At 56.2% G+C, this 17,429-nt stretch overlaps 3 protein-coding genes and 1 long non-coding RNA gene across 4 annotated transcripts in view; 1 reads left to right on the forward strand and 3 right to left on the reverse strand.

Annotated features, from left to right (window-relative positions):
* The window catches only part of HOXC4 (homeobox C4), a 60,429-nt gene extending 51,542 nt beyond the window's left edge, over window positions 1-8,887 (reverse strand). The window contains exon 1 of the mRNA XM_024736659.1: window positions 8,811-8,887. The gene's annotated coding sequence lies outside the window, so the exon portion shown is untranslated. The remainder of the gene's footprint in view (window positions 1-8,810) is intronic.
* On the reverse strand, window positions 428-4,111 carry HOXC9 (homeobox C9). The gene is made up of 2 exons (XM_024736661.1): window positions 3,087-4,111; window positions 428-1,340 (listed from the first exon to the last, which is right to left on the reverse strand). The coding sequence occupies exons 1-2, from the start codon at window positions 3,622-3,624 to the stop codon at window positions 1,096-1,098; spliced, it is 783 nt and encodes a 260-aa protein (XP_024592429.1). The 5' UTR covers window positions 3,625-4,111; the 3' UTR covers window positions 428-1,095.
* Window positions 4,123-4,797, forward strand: LOC112394114 (uncharacterized). The gene is made up of 2 exons (XR_003002096.1): window positions 4,123-4,252; window positions 4,550-4,797. It is a non-coding gene; the product is annotated as an uncharacterized LOC112394114 (long non-coding RNA).
* A 4,652-nt stretch (window positions 8,888-13,539) lies between the features above and the next one.
* The window catches only part of HOXC10 (homeobox C10), a 5,065-nt gene continuing 1,175 nt past the window's right edge, over window positions 13,540-17,429 (reverse strand). Inside the window, exon 2 of the mRNA XM_024736805.1 lies at window positions 13,540-14,671. Within this exon, the coding sequence (XP_024592573.1) occupies window positions 14,394-14,671 (278 nt within the window). The 3' untranslated portion in view covers window positions 13,540-14,393. The remainder of the gene's footprint in view (window positions 14,672-17,429) is intronic.

Raw genomic sequence — 17,429 nt, forward strand, 5'->3', positions numbered from 1 at the left:
CCTCGAAGCACCGATGCAGCCGGGCAAGAATCCAGCCCGGGCCCTCACCCAGCACCCAACTTTCATCTTTACCTATCTCTTCTCTCCAATCTCATGTACTCATAAATTATTACAATTAATTACAGCCTGGGAAAACCATTCATGCTGTGCCCCCACCCCCAGGGACTCCATCGAGCTACCAGGAGACTCACAGGCAGCCAGCCTGGGCAGGCACAACTGGACCCGGGCCTCGGCAGCCTCCACTGCACCCTGGGAGCCCTCAGCCCCATCGCACCCAGCCTGGAGAAGCGGCTGGGGACTTGCCCTTCCGAAGCAGAGGGAGCCCCTTGCCTGGCTCCCGCCTCCCCGAAAGGATCTAAGCACTTGCTTCCTCCACGCCAGAAGCCTGAGAGCCACAGGGAGGAGAAATAACGAGAACTGGATACGGTTGGGTTTCTGGTTTTTTAAGTGACTTCGATATATTAACACAGAGCTGTTCTACCACAACAAACAGAAGCACGTTACAGGACGGACTCTGGAGATGAGTTGACACTGCTATGTACACGCCAGAGGCGCTGGCCTGAGCCGCCGGACCCAGCCTGCGGCATGGTCCCCGGCCCTCGCCCCCAGCTCCTGGGCTGGGAAGCGTTCTTGTGTATACGTGTGTGTCTTTTTTTTTTGTACAAAATCTGCACGCAGAGCACCCCAGGCCTGGGGAAGGATGGCCCGGACCAAATACAACACAGGAGAAAAAAAAATAGAAATATAGCGATTCAAGTACTGGCTTCTCTGAAGAAAGGAGGAAAAAAATCACATTTGTGTGTGTCATTTATTTCAGTTGCGCTGGGAGAAGAGAACGCTGTTTCTCTCCCGGCCTCCTCCTCCTTGCTGGGTAGAACTAACTAAAACACCAATTTCTCAACACTGAACCCTCCCAAATCTCGCAAGAGTTTTCCTTCTCCCTTTCCCTTTTTTTTTCCTTTTTAAGCCGATTGGCTTTTCTCTATCTTGCTCATTCCTTTTCTTTTTCGTGCTGTCTCCCGCCTGCGTCGGGGTATTTTTGTGGGTTTTTTGTTTTTCCCTTGGCTGTGCAGAGGCAGCAGGCTGCGGCAGGGTTTAGGATTGCTCCTTGTCGGTTTTTTCTTTATTCATCTTTTTCATCTTCATCCTCCGGTTCTGAAACCAGATTTTGACCTGCCGCTCGGTGAGGTTGAGAACCCGGGCCACCTCGTACCGACGGTCCCTGGTTAAATACATATTGAAGAGAAACTCCTTCTCCAGTTCCAGCGTCTGATACTTGGTGTAGGGGCAGCGCTTCTTCCTTGTGGAGCGGGCGTGAATCCAGTTGGCCACGGGGTTGCCTGGAGGGCCAAACACAGGCAGGGGTCAGTGGAGCCCCTTTCCAGTCCAGGACGCCTGGCACCACCCCCCCAGCCTCAGCCAGGCTCCCCAAACCCAATAATTGAACCTGAATTTGGGCACGTTTTGCTTGAGGAATTTCCCCCCTTACTCCTTTGCGTTCTCCCCCCTCCTCATCTTCCCCCTCCTCGGTTTCCAGCACCTAAAACGATAGGAAATCGAAGCTATCAAAGCCTCTACAGTCTGGTCCTCAGCTTCAAGAGTAGTAATTCGAGAATATCCCTATAAAAAGTCCAAATTCCCAACCGTTTCATAGGCCCATAAACGCTTCTCTCTCTTGTTTTTTATTTTTATAGCGACGTCTCTCTCCTCCCCACTTCCCTCCTCCTCTGCCCCCTCCCATCTTCCCAGCCCACGACCAAGTCCTGAAATTTCAGCAGTTCTGCTTCCTGACCCTGAGAGTCCCCAAGCCCCTCACTACCCTCTCCAGCGCCCCATCTCCGCTCTCTCAGAATTCAACCCTGCTGAGGCGAATTCTCAGAGTGATGCTGGGATGGGAAAAGCCTTTCTCCTCTCCCCAGGGAGCTGCTGGCCTTGGGGACAGGCTCCCCTGTATCTTAGCTTCCCTGTTTGGCTTCCAGTGCCCCCTCCTCCTGCCAGCCCCAGGACAGGCTCTGCAGGAGCCAAGCCTCCAATTTCAGGTTTATGGGAGTAGCTGAGGGCAAGGAGGGAAGCCTTCAGAGGGGTATAATTAGGCCCTGGCCCCTGATGGGGCTGCAGGAAAGGATTTCCTGCAACCCCCTCCTGGGACTCCCCCAGACACTTCCTCACACCCAGGGGCTGCACCCCTTCCCCTGCTGTTTCCCCTTCTTTCCTCTTTCTCTGGACCTGCAGCTCTCACCTGTCCCCCCACCCCACCTCACCTCACCTACCCCTGCCTTTCTTTGCAATACTCAGAAGGCTCCTGTTTCCCTGATTGGCGTGTGTGTGTGTGTGTGTGTGTGTGTGTGTGTGTGTGTGTGTGTACAATTCTCTAATCTGGGGAGATACCGCTTCCCGCTCCCCACTCCTCCTCCCTGACCCCCATTCCCACCCCTCTCTCCTGCAGACACTCAGAAGAGGGCTCTCAAGTTTAAGGAGACTGGGACCCCACTTCTCTCCCCCAACTCTGGAAGTCCTGATCTCTCCAAGTTCCTAGGCTGGGAAAGCCCCCAGACCCCTCACCCAGGCTTCCTGGGGGAGAAGCCCATGGACCCTCTGTTTTATGAATCTCTAGTGGAGTGAGGACCCCTACACTGCCTGGGAGGTAGGGGGTGGCTTTTCTCCTTGGGGTTATTTCCTCTCTGCCCCCAGTGTCCTCCCCATCTCTCTCCCATCCCACCCCAAACCATAAAATGAACCTTGCCCCCACCCCATCCCCTGGCCCTGTCTGCATTTCTTCGAAAGTTGCGACTGAGCCAAAAAGCCTGGGCCGGGGGTGTGTGGGCGGGGGTCTCATCAAAGCCAGCTCCTGGGAGAGGAGCCCCCTTCAGCCTTCTCCCAACCTGGCTCCCTGGGCGCCCTTCTCAGACCTTCCTGCCCCTGAAAGCTCCCCAAGGTAATTCGCTTTTATTGAGTCCTCACCCCCTCGCCTTCGCCCCTCTCCCGCGCTCCCTGCGCCGCTCGGAGGGGCTGTAATCCGGCTCCCCCCCGCCCGGCCTCCCCTCCCCTCCCGCGCGGGTTGTAAAGGAAAATTGCTCCCAACTTACTGGGGTCCAGGTCGGCCTTCTCCTCTTTGTGCTTGCTGCCGGCGAGGGCGTCCGCCTCGGGCGAGGGCAGGGTCTGCGGGGCGCGGTCGCGCAGTTCCCCGGGCGAGCCGTACATGTAGTCCGGGTAGCTGCGGCCGTCGCCCGGGCCGCAGTCGGCGCGGCGCCCGGGGTAGGCGTCCGGCTTGAGGGCGTAGTGACGACCCCCGGCCGGGAAGCTGGGGAAGGAGACGGCGCCGGACAGCGGCTCGAGCCAAGTCCGCATGTAGCGCGTGTCGGCGCCGAGGTGGGGCTGGGGACCGTACGGGTGGTAGACCACGGACGACTGCGAGGGCACGGGCGCCCACGACGTGCTGAACACGGCCGGCTTGGGCGCGAAGCTACAGGACGGAAAATCGCTACAGTCCGGCACCAAACCGCTGGGTCTGGCGGCGGCGGGGTGAGCCCCCGTGGCCGGAAACCTGGACGCTAGGAGGTCTTCATTGTCGTGAGAGATGAGCGAGTCCACGTAATAGTTACTGATGGGCCCCGTCGCCGACATCGTAACAGGGTTTTACATACATAAGATTATTGTATGAACTGTATATGTACTTTTTATCTGCTCACAGAACAATCAAGGCAGGTAATTATTTTTCCAGCCTTTTCCCCGCAGCTCATTGGCTCCCCGGCCCCCACGTGATCGTATTTACCCAAAAATACGGCGCGGATCAATGCGCAGGGGCTTTTTTTCCTGGCTTTTTTTTTTTTTTTTTTAACCTTCTCCCACCCTCTTCTCTCTGCTGATCCCCGCGACCTGCGTTTTCCTGGGGGTTCGCAACTCTGGACCCAAGGACCCGGCCACCCCCTCAGGACAACTCGCATGTCAGCAGAGAAGCCCCTGGCTCGTGTCTACCCCTAAGCAGATGGCCTCCGCCCCCACCCCCGGGAGGATTTCTTGATGGGGTGCAAGTGCCACTCCCCGAAGCCAGGGTTTCCGGACCCCCGAGGCCGAGCTGGGTGCGGGAGCCCCGCAGGGGCGGAGAGGCCGGCCGAGGTAGGTGGAGGAACTATTTCTTGACGTAATCCGTCTCTGTCGGCCCCGACGCTCCCGCAGTCTCTGCGCAAGCCGAGATCAGCGATTGTCAGTTCCGAACGTGGCTTTTAAAAATACGGTTTTAAACCGTGTGTATGTATGTATTTCTTTCAGGAGCAGCAGCAGCGAGGGAGGGAGAGTGGGAGGGGACTGGGGAAGCTGGGGTGGAGGGAGGGAAGGAGGGGAAGGGGAGCGTCCTTCTGCCACTGGCCAACTCAGCCCCCCAAATTTGGGGCAGAGGAAGCTTGGGGAAGGTGGTCCGCGGGTGGGAGGGGTAGGACCTCGGGACCTCGTACACCTTTGTCACCAGAAGTCCTCGCATGGCTTTGGCACAGATATGCAAACGCCTTTATTTTAAATTTATTGTCTGTATCTATTTATCTTTCTTTGCCAGCCTGAAGAAGTGGAGGAGAGACCTACACAACTTCAGTGGGGTGTCCCCATCCCGTCTTCCTGCTCGCCGTCCTTTGCCCCCAACTCCACCTCTGAGACCTCCTGCCCTCCTCCGCCCCCCAAAAAGAAGTCACTCCAGGGCTCTGTCTGCAGAGAGCCAGGGTGAGAGCGGGCAAGGCGAGAGGGCGACCTCGGTCGTGGGCAAGTAGCTTGTTTTTACGTCCTTCAATAAAAATTTTATGAGGATCATTTGATTGTTCATAAATGTGTCTTTCATTAAATAAAATTGTAGGCTGTTTTTGGACCGGGAAAAAAGCTACAGAGGAATGGGAGAAAGCAATTTCTTTGGAGTCAGACACAGGAATTCTGGAGGGGTAGTGTGATTGTAGGGAAGATCACACAACTTGGATTCCTCCCCCCAATAAGTTGGTCGCTACCTTCCTCCTTGAATCTGGGGTTCATTGCCCAGCCCTCTGCTTTCCATCACACTGTCCCATGGTGATTTAGCAAAAGTGCGCTTTAGGCAAGCAGGAAATTCTCAGTGTGGGTGCAAGAGAGGGGGCAGGGAAGTTGGCTGGGGGCGGGGGAGAAGAGCAGGTGATGTCCCCAGAGACAGATGTACCCTAGGCAGGGCAGAGTGAGTTTGAAGGAGGGGTACAATTTCAGGGTCAGCAGGGAAGAGTCCAGTTTGCGCTAGGGGAAATAGGCAGGAGCTGAGGCTAAGACACAGGCTCTGAGGCAGCAGTGAAGGATGAGTTTTCCCAGATCCGAGACGCCTGCCCTTCTTTCCCCTCTTGTCCCCAGGAAGGGACCAAATGCCAGGGGTGGGGGGCAGAGGCTGCTTCCCCCCCACCGCACATCTCTGTCGACCTGTCTCCTCTGGGGAGGAGAAGGGCTAGAGAGAGGTGTCCCAGAGAGTGTAATATGTGTGTTTGGGGTGGGGGGAAGTTGAGGGGGAAGGATAGATCTGCAGCTCGAAGCACTGACCCCAGCCTGCCAGGCCCCCTCCCCAGTCCCTACTTATCCCACCACCACCACCCCGGTTATGTCCTTTTCGGTCTAGCAGGGCTGGGATTTCGACGCATGGGGGGGGTGGGGCGCGTGACGTGAGAAGTACCCGGCTGGGAAGAGACGACCCGGGACCTCAGCCTCTTTACCCTCGGCTCTGATTATGTTCTCCTGCCCCGGCCTGGACTGGTCTGGGAAATCCAAATTACACCAAGAAACAGCATACCTCTTTGGCCTTGATGGAGTCGGGTTAGCTGTCAATCAAAAATTCTCCCTCACCATTTCGAGGAAAAGACAGGAGATTCCTGTTCCCCTGCCGAGGCTTCCTCCAGATCCCCAGCGCCATCAGCACCTCCCCCAGCCCAGGCGGCTGGGGACCCTGCCTAGCTCTGGGGTGACTGCTGGCAATGCTGAGCAGAGCTGTGTAGCCGTCAGAGGGCCTGGGGCCAGACTGCGACCAAGGGGACATCAGAGGACAGAGCCCGAGACAGCCTGAGACAACAAGATTGAAGCCCGGCGCCAGGCCCATAGAGAGGAAGGGAGGAAGGAAGGAGGGAAGGAAAAAAGAAAACGGATTAGGATAAAAGAAAGAGGGGAGAATTACAGAAAAGAGGGGAGGCAGGATGAAAAGAGGGGGAGAGCAGGGAAAGGAAGGCGTGTAGAGAGCGAGCCGGAGGAAGGGCAGTGACAGGAAGGCAGGACGGGGTAGGGCGCGGGCTGGCCGAGCGAGCAGCCGTGGCATTGTGCAGCCCGCTGGCTGGCCGGGCCTTTGCCGCGGGACCGGCTCCGGGCGCGGCGGCCACTTCTGTCTGGACACAAAGGAGCAAGAGGCCTTCTCTCCTGCCTCTCCCGGGCGACCTGCTGAGGTGGGTACACCAGGCCTCTGGGATATAGAACCCTATCTCGGCCTAGGCAGCCGCCCAGGCAGCTGGGAGCTGAGCCACGGACTCGTCAAGGAGCAAAGAAGACATGAGGAAGGAGAAGGTTTCACACCCGCTCCTTCTCTGCGTCTTCGCCAGGGAACAGAGCCCATCTGTCCCAACCTCAGTCTTCTTAGAAGAAAGATGCCCCTACAGCCCCTCTCCTGTGGGCCTCTACTATTTGGGAGAGACCCCAGACGTACTGGCTGTAAACAGATGCCCCTTTCTCTGCTGCCCACTTCGGTCACCGCCTTCTTTTCACCTCCTGAGCAGCCTGCCCACCCAGCAGAGGCAGCAGCAGTGGGGCAGCCTGGATCAGCAGGCCCATGTACTCTGCAGCCGTCAAATCCCCTGTCAAACCGAGGGGAGATTGTCGCCTTCATTTCGGAGCATGAACTCAGACCCTCCTCACTCAGGCACAGACACAGCTGTGGATCAGGAAGCAGGCCTCGCCCACAGCCCCCTCCCCACCAATGCCCCATTTTGCCTAGGCCTTGCTGAGAGAGGCAGCCAGGAGGAGGGGGGCTGGAAGAGCCTGGGAGTCCCTGAGTTCACCGGGCCACCAGGCCGAGGTCCCTCGGGTTCCACAACTGCATGTGGGTAGTGCCCCCCTTCTCTGCATTTGGAGATAGGGTGGCAGGTCAGGGCTCCGAAGCAGACCTTCAGGCTCCCCCCAAATCCACGCTTGGATGTGTCGGGGCACAAAGGGTGTGGGATCACCAAGCAGGAGGGGTTTGTCTTCCCAGGTTCAGTTACGCCTGCTGAATCTCCTGCCCGGTTCCCAGCCTCCCTCTCACCCACACCACTCCCTTCAATTTTCCTCATCACCGATTGGGAACCCAAGGGACTGGAGGCCACTGGGAGTCCCTGCTGGGGACGGGCGGAGGGACCCCAACTTTAGCTAGCAACTGTGCATCCACTCTAGTTCTTAGAGCTCTCTTCTGACCCCAAAAGACGGCACTGGGCACAGGAGAGGCCCCTCAGGGGGCGGAGCACCCTTACTGCATCACCTCAGACCTGGACAGCTGGGACCACAATCAAGCTAGCACCACCGTGGGAAGGACAGACAGACAGAAAGACAGGCAGGTTAGCCTCATCCCCTCCCCTTGCCCTGCACCTCCCTTTTAGTGATTTAAATTCCCTCCGGTTCAATCCACACCGCCAAGTTCGGATTAAATTTAAAACAGGCTTTCCCCGGTCCCCCAGTGGGTCATCCCCGAGCCCGAAGGCAGGGCGCCCGCTCCCGGCTCGTCAGCGCGGAGGAGGCTGTGTGTACTCCATTTGCTTTCATTTTCCTTCTCCCCCTGAAATGGGCTCAGTTCACCTCTCCGCTGCCCTCTCCTCCTCCCCGCCCCCTCCTTGGTTCCCCTCTACTTTCCCCCCTTTTCTCTCCTGATCCCTCTTTGTTGGGAAAAACACACCCACACACACAACTCCTCCTAGCTCAGGCCTGCACTGGAAGCAGAAACTGAATTCTCCTGGCCTGCGGCGAGGAGACCAGCGTCCTGCACCCACCCCAGGTGGGTACCCGGGATCCCTACACACTAGGAGTCCAGCCGCTAAACCCAGCAGGAGTGAAACCCCCAGGGGCTGTGAACGTGGCCCTCTCAACGCCACGGCCTACATTCCCACCAGCCCCCTGCCCAGCCGCCCCACAGCAAACGGGGCTATTTCCACCTCCCCCAGCCCGGTCCGGTTTCCCCGCCTGGGGAGTGGCTGGAGGGGCAGCGGCCCCAGAGCTAGGGGTGCTCTGCGCTTGGAGCCCCCGTGGCCTTGGGCGCCTGGTTACCCGATCTTTGTGGTATGTGTGTGTCGCAAGGAAATTTGCAGTGACTTTGGAGCCCAGACTGAGGAAGCCGAGGTGGCGAAAGGAGAGACAATAAGGGTCCGAAGTACAATTAAGGGGCCAGAGCCGCTAGTCTCTCCCCCGCCTTCCCTGCCAGGCTAGGAGCTGTCTGGCCTCAAACCTCAGGGCAAGCCGCGAACCTGGAGCCGGAAACTCAGCCCATGGTGGAGGGAACCAGAGGATCCGGCAGCCAGAAAGCAGGAGGAATGCTCCCTCCAACTTGGGCGCGCACCAAGCAGCTCCGCTGAGTTGCAGAGAATCCAGTGAATGAAAGTGTACATTCCGACGAATTTGCCCGATTTTTTCCAGCCTTTGGAAGGACAGCCTAGGGTTTGGGACGTCTCAGACGGACGGACAGACAGGCAGCCAGGCAAACCGCATCTCCGGAGGCAGACAGACTCACAACATGAGTGTGAGCCTGAAATCGAATACAGGTTCAACATTCCCCAGGCCTCTGTGCCAGGCCGGGTGAGCGCCGATCTCCCTACCTTCTCTCCCCTCCAGGGCGTTGGGCAGAGACCCGGAAGCCTCGGTCCCTCTGGCTTGGTCCAATCCCGCCTCGGGAAGCGCCTTCGTTACCTGCTCCTCGGCTCCCCACGGCCACAGATGCAGGGAAGCCGCCTCCGCCGGGGGAGGGAAGCCCCGGCCACCGCAGCCGCCGCTGCCCGCCCTTCTTCCCTCCCTCCCTCTTCCTCGCCCTCCCTCCCTCTCTCCCTCCCTCGCGCTCTGCCGCTCGCGGGGCCCTCCCGCGGGCAACCTGTTCTGGACCAAATCCAGGTAGCTCCGAAAGAGACAAGAAAGAAAGGACCTCTTACGTGGAAAAGAAAGAAAGAAAGACCTTTAACTGCATTTATTTTTCACGCTCTGACCCTTGGTGGGCCTCAGTTCAGACGTCCTGGGCCCGGCCCTGCAGCTGCAGAGGTGTGCGGGGCCTGCCGCCTCGCCCACGCTGGCCGCCGCGCCCCGCGCGCTGTGCGCTGCACACTCTGGGCCGCCGCCCCCGCAGCCCAAACACCAAACAGACCTCAAGGTCCTTACTACAGACTCAATCTCCGGTTGCCCGCCTCGCAGCTGGCCTCTGCCCAGGAGCCCGCTCCGCTCCGTCTGCGGCCAAAGTCCACACACAATCCACCCTGTTCGTGCTCTCGCGCCCGGCCGGACACCCTTCCTAGCCAAGGCGCCCACTGGCCACCCTCGGGCCGCGGCCTTGCCCGGGGCTGCAAACCTCCTCCCCTGCATGGGACCCACACAAAGCCCAGTGTCCTGACGCTCCCACCTGCAGCCCCCTGTCCCTGGCCCCGCTGCCCTTCACCTGTTCCCGAGAAGGGCTGCATCTCCGAGCGAGCCGAGGCAGGCCGGTGGGCCCGGGCGGAGGGTGCTGGGGAGCCGAGGTCCCAGGGAGGCCACAGAGGCTCGGCCGGCTAAGCCGGAGCCCCCGCAGGCAGGCGAGAGATCTCAGAGACCAAGGCTCTCCTTGGCGAGCTCTTGCCTTTTCCTCCTTCTCCTGCAAGTCTTAAACACTCACACGCCGAGAGTTCAGCCCTATAAATCCTGCTCCTCTTTCCCATATCATAATTAAAAAAAAACAGTAGGGGAGGTTTTAACTTTTATTGCGATTTCTGGAGTTGGGCTGCGGAGCATATATTAAGTTTACGCTCAAGCACTCTTGGCGGGGAGGGTCCTTTAAGAAATAAAAATCCATCTTAATATCCGCAGACGAGAGATAATTTTTTCCCTCCTCTTCATGCTGTTTCTTTTGAAGACTCCCTTCCAGCGAAGAGAATAAATAATCACCATTGCCTTAGCCATGATCCACGGCCCCAGGGCCCCTTGGTGGACTCTGGCCACCAGACTGGCCCTCACCTTGGCCCTGTGAGAATGTACCCCATTCCCCAGGATATGGGGGGGCCACCCACCCCATAAGCCCACCAGCTCTGAAACAGATATTGGGGCAGAGAGACCCAAAGCACAGAAGTCGTTCATTGGTGAATTTCGGCCCATCAGGGATGCTGTCTCCAAGCCAGGCACTCCTGAGCACCCAGCCCCTGCCTGGGACTCCCTTCACTCCAGCTGGCCCCGGGCTTCTGACAGCCTGAAAACTCAGAGACTGCTAGGGGCTCCCAAACTGGGGAAGCCCTTGCCTGCCTTGTACCAGGTGGCCTTCCTCTCTGAAAACCTCCCCATTTCCCCTGGAGCCATAGGGCGATTTGAGCACTTCCTTCCAAGGGAAGAGATTTTTTTCCCCTACCAAGGGCTGGGGGACAGACAGAAAGACAGACTGACAGTTTCAGCTGGGGAGAAGGAAGGCCCTATTCCCATTTTCTCCTCTAGTCTCCATTGGGTCTCTTCGTACACGAGAGAGAGAAAGATACACGAATGTGTACAAAAATATACACAGGGGATCTGAGAGAGCCTGGAGGAGACAGAGATATAGAACCAGAGACCCACACTCATCCAAGGTTACACATAAGCCCCCAGCAGACAACTGCGTGAATACAGAACTCCATGTATATACTGTGTTCCGGGGACATGATTTTGTTCCCTTGTCTGAAAGTCTATAATGTTTTAAGAATCATAATAATTCCAAAGTAAGAGAACCAAGAACCTGGCTTTCTCTTTCCCAGTCTCTCTGAGAACGGGGGTGTATCTCCCCATTCTCCCTGGTCCTCCCCAGTTTTCTCTGCAGTCAGCGAAACCTCGCTGGAGAGCCCTCTCTCTAGTAACCAGGACCAGAATTGAGCAACCAGAGGGGCCAAGGAGGGGAAGAAGCTTTGCAAAGTTGCACACTGCTTGGATTCTCCCTAACCCAGACCCTCCCCTCCTCCCCCTGGCATCAGCCGACAACCTCCCCAGCAATATGGTAATGGTGGGCGCTGGCAGCCTCCCTTCACCCAGACATTTCCACACAGCGCAAAGACAAGCAGCTGCCAGACAGGCACAGACACAACACACCAAGGCCTACGGGTAACAGACAGCTAGAAAGAGACCAGAGCCAGATTCCTGCCCTGATGTTTCCCAGTAGGGTAGGTGTGGGGGGGGTTCTACTTGGACTGGATGGCTTTCCTCCAGCCTACTAACACCCTAAATGTGCCCTTCTCCTGGCGACGGAGATACAGAAGGGGAAGGCGAGGTGGCTGAGCTGCTGGTCAGAGTTCCCCAACTCTCAGGACCCCAGGCACCCCACTTTCCTAAGGAGAAGCTCCAGCCCCAGCCGACTGGAGGCAGATTTTTTTCCTTGGAGGTGGAAGGTAGGAGAAGCTAACTCTTCCAGAGACCCCTTTCTCTTTCTGCGGTCTTTTCTCTCTTAATCATCCTGCCCCACCCTGCTACCCAACTGAGCTGGCCCGCCAGGCCACCTCTTACTCAAATTCCTGAATTTCCTTGGAATTGGTTAGACCTTCTTTGTCTGTCTCCATCAGCTGGGCCCAGGAAACAATAGCTGCAGGAAAAACTCCTCTCCCTCAATCACGGGGATGGGGACAGGCTGAGGAGTGGAAAGGATAAAGTGGGGTTCTCCAGACTTGTGGTGTAGCCCCACTCACAGCTAGCCCACCTCAGCCTGTACCCACTTTGCCTTATCTAGGAGGGGCGCTGGGGGCAGTCCCACCGGGGAGGGTAGGAGCGGGGTAGGTGGGTTGGGGCCCTCGACGATAACCGACTGATGTAACTCAGACAGTTTCTTGTTGCCGAGTTCAAAACTCAATCCCAACAACATGAAACTACCTAAGCCACAGATCAGCTGAGCGAACAGGGCGGGAGATTCAGCTTTGCATCTATCAGGAGAAGGGAAGGGGGTTGGGGAAGGAAGAAATTCAGCCCCATCCCCCTTTCCGCCCTCACGACCTCCCTAAGGACGAGAGAGTAGACTTTGGGTGGCTGGGTGGGTAGGGGGCCTGCCTGCCCCATCAGCTGCTAGTCTAAACAAATCGCTCAGAGAGACTCTGGTGAAATGGGACCTCCAGCTGCCAAACCCCCGCCCCGCCCCTAGCACCGCAGCGGAGCTACCCCCCTGCCTCTGGCCCTGGCCCTGGGGGAAGCTGGAGTGTCCTTCCACTCTCCAGCTGGGTCCCCTGTCTTGCCCTTCTGGCTCTCCTGTGCTCTCCTCCTAGATTCCCTCTGATCTTCTCCGTCTCTCAGCTGGACTCCGGCTTCCCTTCGTCTATGTGTGGCCGAACCACTCCAGAGCCTCTTCCGATCGGGCCACTTGCCTGGCAAAGCCCCACGGCCGGGCAGAGTGGGGACCGAGAGCCTGGCTAAGGCTCACATCCAAACCAGCAGAAAGCAGGAAGACCTAAGCTTCAAGCTCCAACACTCTCTAGCCCATCCTCCCTCCGCTTCCCCCAGCAGACGGCCAGAATGAGAGACGTCTAGACCCATGTGTCGCACTCAAGGAGACCCTAAGTGACCGAGTAAAGAAAGAAGCCCAAAACCACCAATTTACTCCTTTGACCGCCGAACCCCACGGCAACAGGGCTGGGGACGGGGAGCTCACGGCCACTGCCCTCCACCGCGAGCCGCCACAAGGCAAGCCTGGGCTCTCAGCAAGCGCGGATGCATGAAACACCTTCCACCCTGCTCTGCCCACTGCGCGCTGGGCACCTGGGGACGCCGCTGTTCCCCACTCCAGCGCCAAGAGAAGAACAAGAAACCGCTTCTCTTACCTTGTCGCTGCCTCGTCGTCGTCCTCCTCCTCTTGCCGCTGCCCGTGCTTCTGCTGCTGCTGTCGAGGGGGGGGTGGTGGCTGAGCTCCTTGCCCCCCTCCGGCGGTTAAGTTTATTCCTTTCCTCGGATAGGTGGGGGGCTCTTGGGGTTCCCCCGAGCAGCAGTGGGGTGCGCCTGGCCCGGCACCCCAGGCAATCAGATCCGTCTGCTCCTCGAGATTGCAGTTTGCTCTCTGCCTCTTTCCCTCCTCCAGTCACCTTTAAATGCATCTTTTACTGCAGCACCACATTATATTTGCAGATCATAAAATCCACCTCTCGCGCGCACCAAGACCGTCCTGACATTACTGTTTTATGACCTTGACTTATTGTGGTCACCTGGATAATATTTAAATCAACGTTATGGTCTCTCACTTACATTAAACCCGCCAAGAGACGTTCTAGAAAGGCTCTAGGAGATGAGTCAAACACAAAACACACACATCCACACACTCAGCCTCTTTGGGGGGAGGGTGTCGCTAAAAAAAAAAACACTAAAAACAAAAAACCACCCATGTGAGGATCATGATTCTGGAAATTTATTAGGATTTTTTTCTCCATTAAGGAAGCTACATGCAAAAGATACAACGTACAGAATATCTTTAAATAACACAACTCCCAGACAGGGACAGGGTGATATTTGGGGGAGGGGCACTCTGCCTTTGCTTCACTATGTTCTATTTTAAATTAAAAAAAATTTTTTTTGCTCCTCTGGATGGATTTTCTGAGATGGCAGTGCATGGGGGATGTGGGGGTGCTGGGAGAATGGCAGAAAAGCAGAAAGCAGTACAAATACGAGACTTCAAGCAGATTCTCAGAACGATTGGGAGGTGAAGACACAGAGAGGGTTTGGTACCGGCGCTGGACGCTATGACAAACACACAAACACTAGCCGAACTTTCCAAAAACGTCTATTATTCTAAGGAGGAAATGCAGCAAGGAAGGAGCGATTCTGACTGTGCTCTTCGAGATTACAGACCTTCTCTGGTTGATTTTTTTCCCTCTTTTTTCCCCCTATAATCGGGTGGATTCGACCTTAACTTTGCCTGGAGAATGGGATGCTATGTGTGAGTGCGTGGGTGAGTGAGGGATTGACACACACACCAGCCACACTCCCACCCTCGTCTATGCGGGCACACCACACCCCACAACCCAGCACCCCGTTTCTCATGCTTTAGGTGGACACATCTTCCCAGCAAGAACCATAGGTCCCTTGAAAGGAGTGTCTGAGGTCTTTGCCTTTTTTGCAGGCGTGTTGCATTTATACTCAGGGAGGAAAAAAAATATATACCACCAGGCACAAAGGGAGGAGGGGCAGGGAAAGGAGGGAAGGGGGGGGGAAGAGGGTGAATGGGAGGGGAGGCCCCTCGCTCAGGTGAAATTAAAATTGGAGGACAGTTCCCGGATTCGATTCTCTCGGTTCATTTTCTTGAGTTTCATTCTGCGATTTTGAAACCAGATTTTGACTTGTCTGTCTGTAAGGTTAATGGTCTTGCTAATCTCCAGGCGGCGCTCTCGTGTCAAATACATATTGAACAGAAATTCTTTCTCCAATTCCAGCGTCTGGTGTTTAGTATAGGGACACCTCTTCTTCCTTCCGCTCTTTGCTGTCAGCCAATTTCCTGTGGTGTTTTCTGCCTTTATCTCCTCTGTTAAAAATAACATTATTTACATAAGTATCCCTCGAAGAGGCAACCCTCGCAGCACTGCGGCCTTGGCCAGCTTGCAGTGGGGGCAGCTGAGGGAGCACAGGGGAGCTGTTCTCGCCCCACAGGCCTGGCTGGTGGGGTCCTCCTGGCCTTAAGGCTCTTAGAATTTCTTTGGGGTCTAGACTTACAGGGGAGAAAGACAGAAAGTACTTGCCTCCAACGCGTCTATTAAATTTAATCACCCAATCCACCTTGACCTAGCATGTTCTGAGAACTCCTGCTCTCCCTCAGCTAGCTGACCCTGGTGTGCCCTCTAAGCCTCACCAGACCCCGCCTCCTCTCTGTTCCTTTCCAGCTCTGTAAAAATCCAACCAGAAGGAAAAAGTGTTTTCCAGGCCTCAGACCCCAGAGCAATTTCCAGAGAGCTTTGACCCCATTCAACGCAGTGGAGGGATGTCGCCCCAGACTCTGCAGCCAGAGGCCATTGCAGCCGTCTCTGCACCAGATCCCCAGCCCTGGCTCCCACCTGAAGTGTCACGGAGTGACTCTACCCCATTGGATCTCCCATTGCCAGCTCTTCCTATCCCGGCCATTTCCCCCAGGAGTAACCGAGGCAGGGAGCTTGTGCAGGCAGCGGAGGTCAGGGGCAACAGCTATGGGGCATGCTGAGGAGTCCTCAGTCAACTGCCCTGGCCAGAGACCTAAGGTCAAGGGAGAGAGATCCTGAGGAAATGCAGCCTCCTGGAAATCTCCTGCCTAGTCTATGTAGGTATGTATGCATGCATGTTCACATGTATTTCTGCAGAGATACACACTCCTACACATATGTACACACACAGGGATATGTACACATGTGTCTATTTATATCAGGAGATGCTATAAGTGTGGTGTGTATTTCCCTTTCCCTTATCTACAGCTTCTCCCTGCCGCCCCCGGCACAAATTCTTGCTGAAATGAACCAGCCTTGCTCCTCAAGCAGCAGAAGAGACCTTGGCCATCTTTTCTAGGGAAAAACCCAGAGTCCAGAGACCCGAGAGGGACACCCAGCAAAGGACTCTGCTGATGGCTCTGTGCTCTATCTCCCCTTCTATGCCAAATGAAACTGCCAGGTTCCTGGATCTTAGCTTGATGGGGGGTGGGGTGGGGGCCCTAGGGGAACCAGGAGGCATCAGAAAATGCAAACTTGAGGCTGCAGTTTAAAACACTTTAATGTCCTTAATTCTGTGCCCACCTCTGCACCTGCAGCCTTCTGCCAAATTGTTTAAAGGCTCTCCACATCTAACTCTGTGCCATTTATTTTTTATTGAGGTTGTTGGGGTCTGGGGGAAGGGGAGAAATTACAAATGGGGAGTCTGGCCCAAAGCCCTCTTGCCTCTGGCCTGGTGGAGGCACCAAAATGAGGGGGGCAGGCAAGAAGGGAGCAGGCAGAGTCAGAGGGATTAGTTGGGGTGGGAGGGTTTAGATGGTATGGGGATGGCAGGGGAGAAAGGGGAGCCTACGAGAATGGGGGCAGTTTGAGCTAGGAGGTAGGCTTGTTAAACTTGACTTTGCTTTTGGTGGGGCTAGAACGCAGCTTTTCCTACCCTAGATCTGCACCCCAACCGAGCTCGGGGTATGGGGAGATGGTATAAAATTAAACTTTTGGGCTGCACACGTGCCACCAGCAAGGCTTCGTGGGTATGCGTGCCTCTCTCCCCCTCCCCCTCATGAACACACCCGTGCCCACCTTCTGGCTAGGGTCTCCATGGGCTGATTTGCCAAGGCCACCTTTGATTTGCAGAGGAAACCCAAGAGGACGAGGGTCTGCCCTCACCCGCCAAAAGAGTGCGTGTGCATGTATGAGAGGGCATGCGTGAGTGTGTGTGAGTGTGACACAGGTCGCCTCCGGGCATACGTGTGGACCGCATCCATATACAAAGCACCATAAGACCCAGGCCGCCCCCAGTCTGCTCAGTTTTCACTGTTTCATCTGTCTCTGCACCCAAAGAGCCCTTCTTACGCACAGTCTCCAGTAGCCAGTGCTGTGGGGAGCAGGTTTATCCCCTGCCCGTCCCCCCCGCCCCACCAGTTGGGCCTTTTCTGATGCTTTTTGCTCCAACTTTTCAGGGTAAGTCCCCTCAGCCTCCCTCCACTGCTCCCGTTTCCTCCACATTTTCTCCAGGTGTCAGAGAAGGGTCCTGAGGGTCCCCAGTACCTGCAGCAGAAATGAATCTTGAACCCCGAGCTTGAACTCTGGCTAGGCTTTCCCTCGCCACCAAAATTACAATAAAATCTAACTAAAGCCTCACTCCCTTTCAGGAGAAAACCGCTTACCATGCACACAGAAATTTCCCAACCACTCATTTGTAAGCTGCTTTTGGAAACCAACGGGAAAAAATTTTTAAACGTTAACTATAAAAAAAAGGAAACAAAATTTCAAAGGGGAGACAAAAAACTTACAACATTCCAAATGCCCTGTTCCAACGCCATACGCAGCCCGGGTGTCTGGGGGAGGGAGGGACGTGGAGGGCAGCCCTTCACCTCCACCTCTTCCGGCCCCAGCACCGCTGCCAGAGGCCCCCGGCCGAGCCAAAAACCGCAGGAGCCCAAGCCACACGCACAAATCAGACCCACAAACAACAAATCGCGCCTCGCAGGGAACAATTTTCAACTGGGAAAACGCAGTAAAGCGAAATCCCCCTTCTCCAAGTCTTTCCTAGTCCCTGGCCCAAGATCGCCATTTTAAGCTTTTTGCATGCTTCTGACCTGAGCGGGGGTG

Source organism: Neophocaena asiaeorientalis, unplaced genomic scaffold (genome assembly GCF_003031525.2).
Source record: "Neophocaena asiaeorientalis asiaeorientalis breed wild unplaced genomic scaffold, Neophocaena_asiaeorientalis_V1.1 scaffold134, whole genome shotgun sequence".
Classification (NCBI taxonomy): Eukaryota; Metazoa; Chordata; class Mammalia; order Artiodactyla; family Phocoenidae; genus Neophocaena; species Neophocaena asiaeorientalis.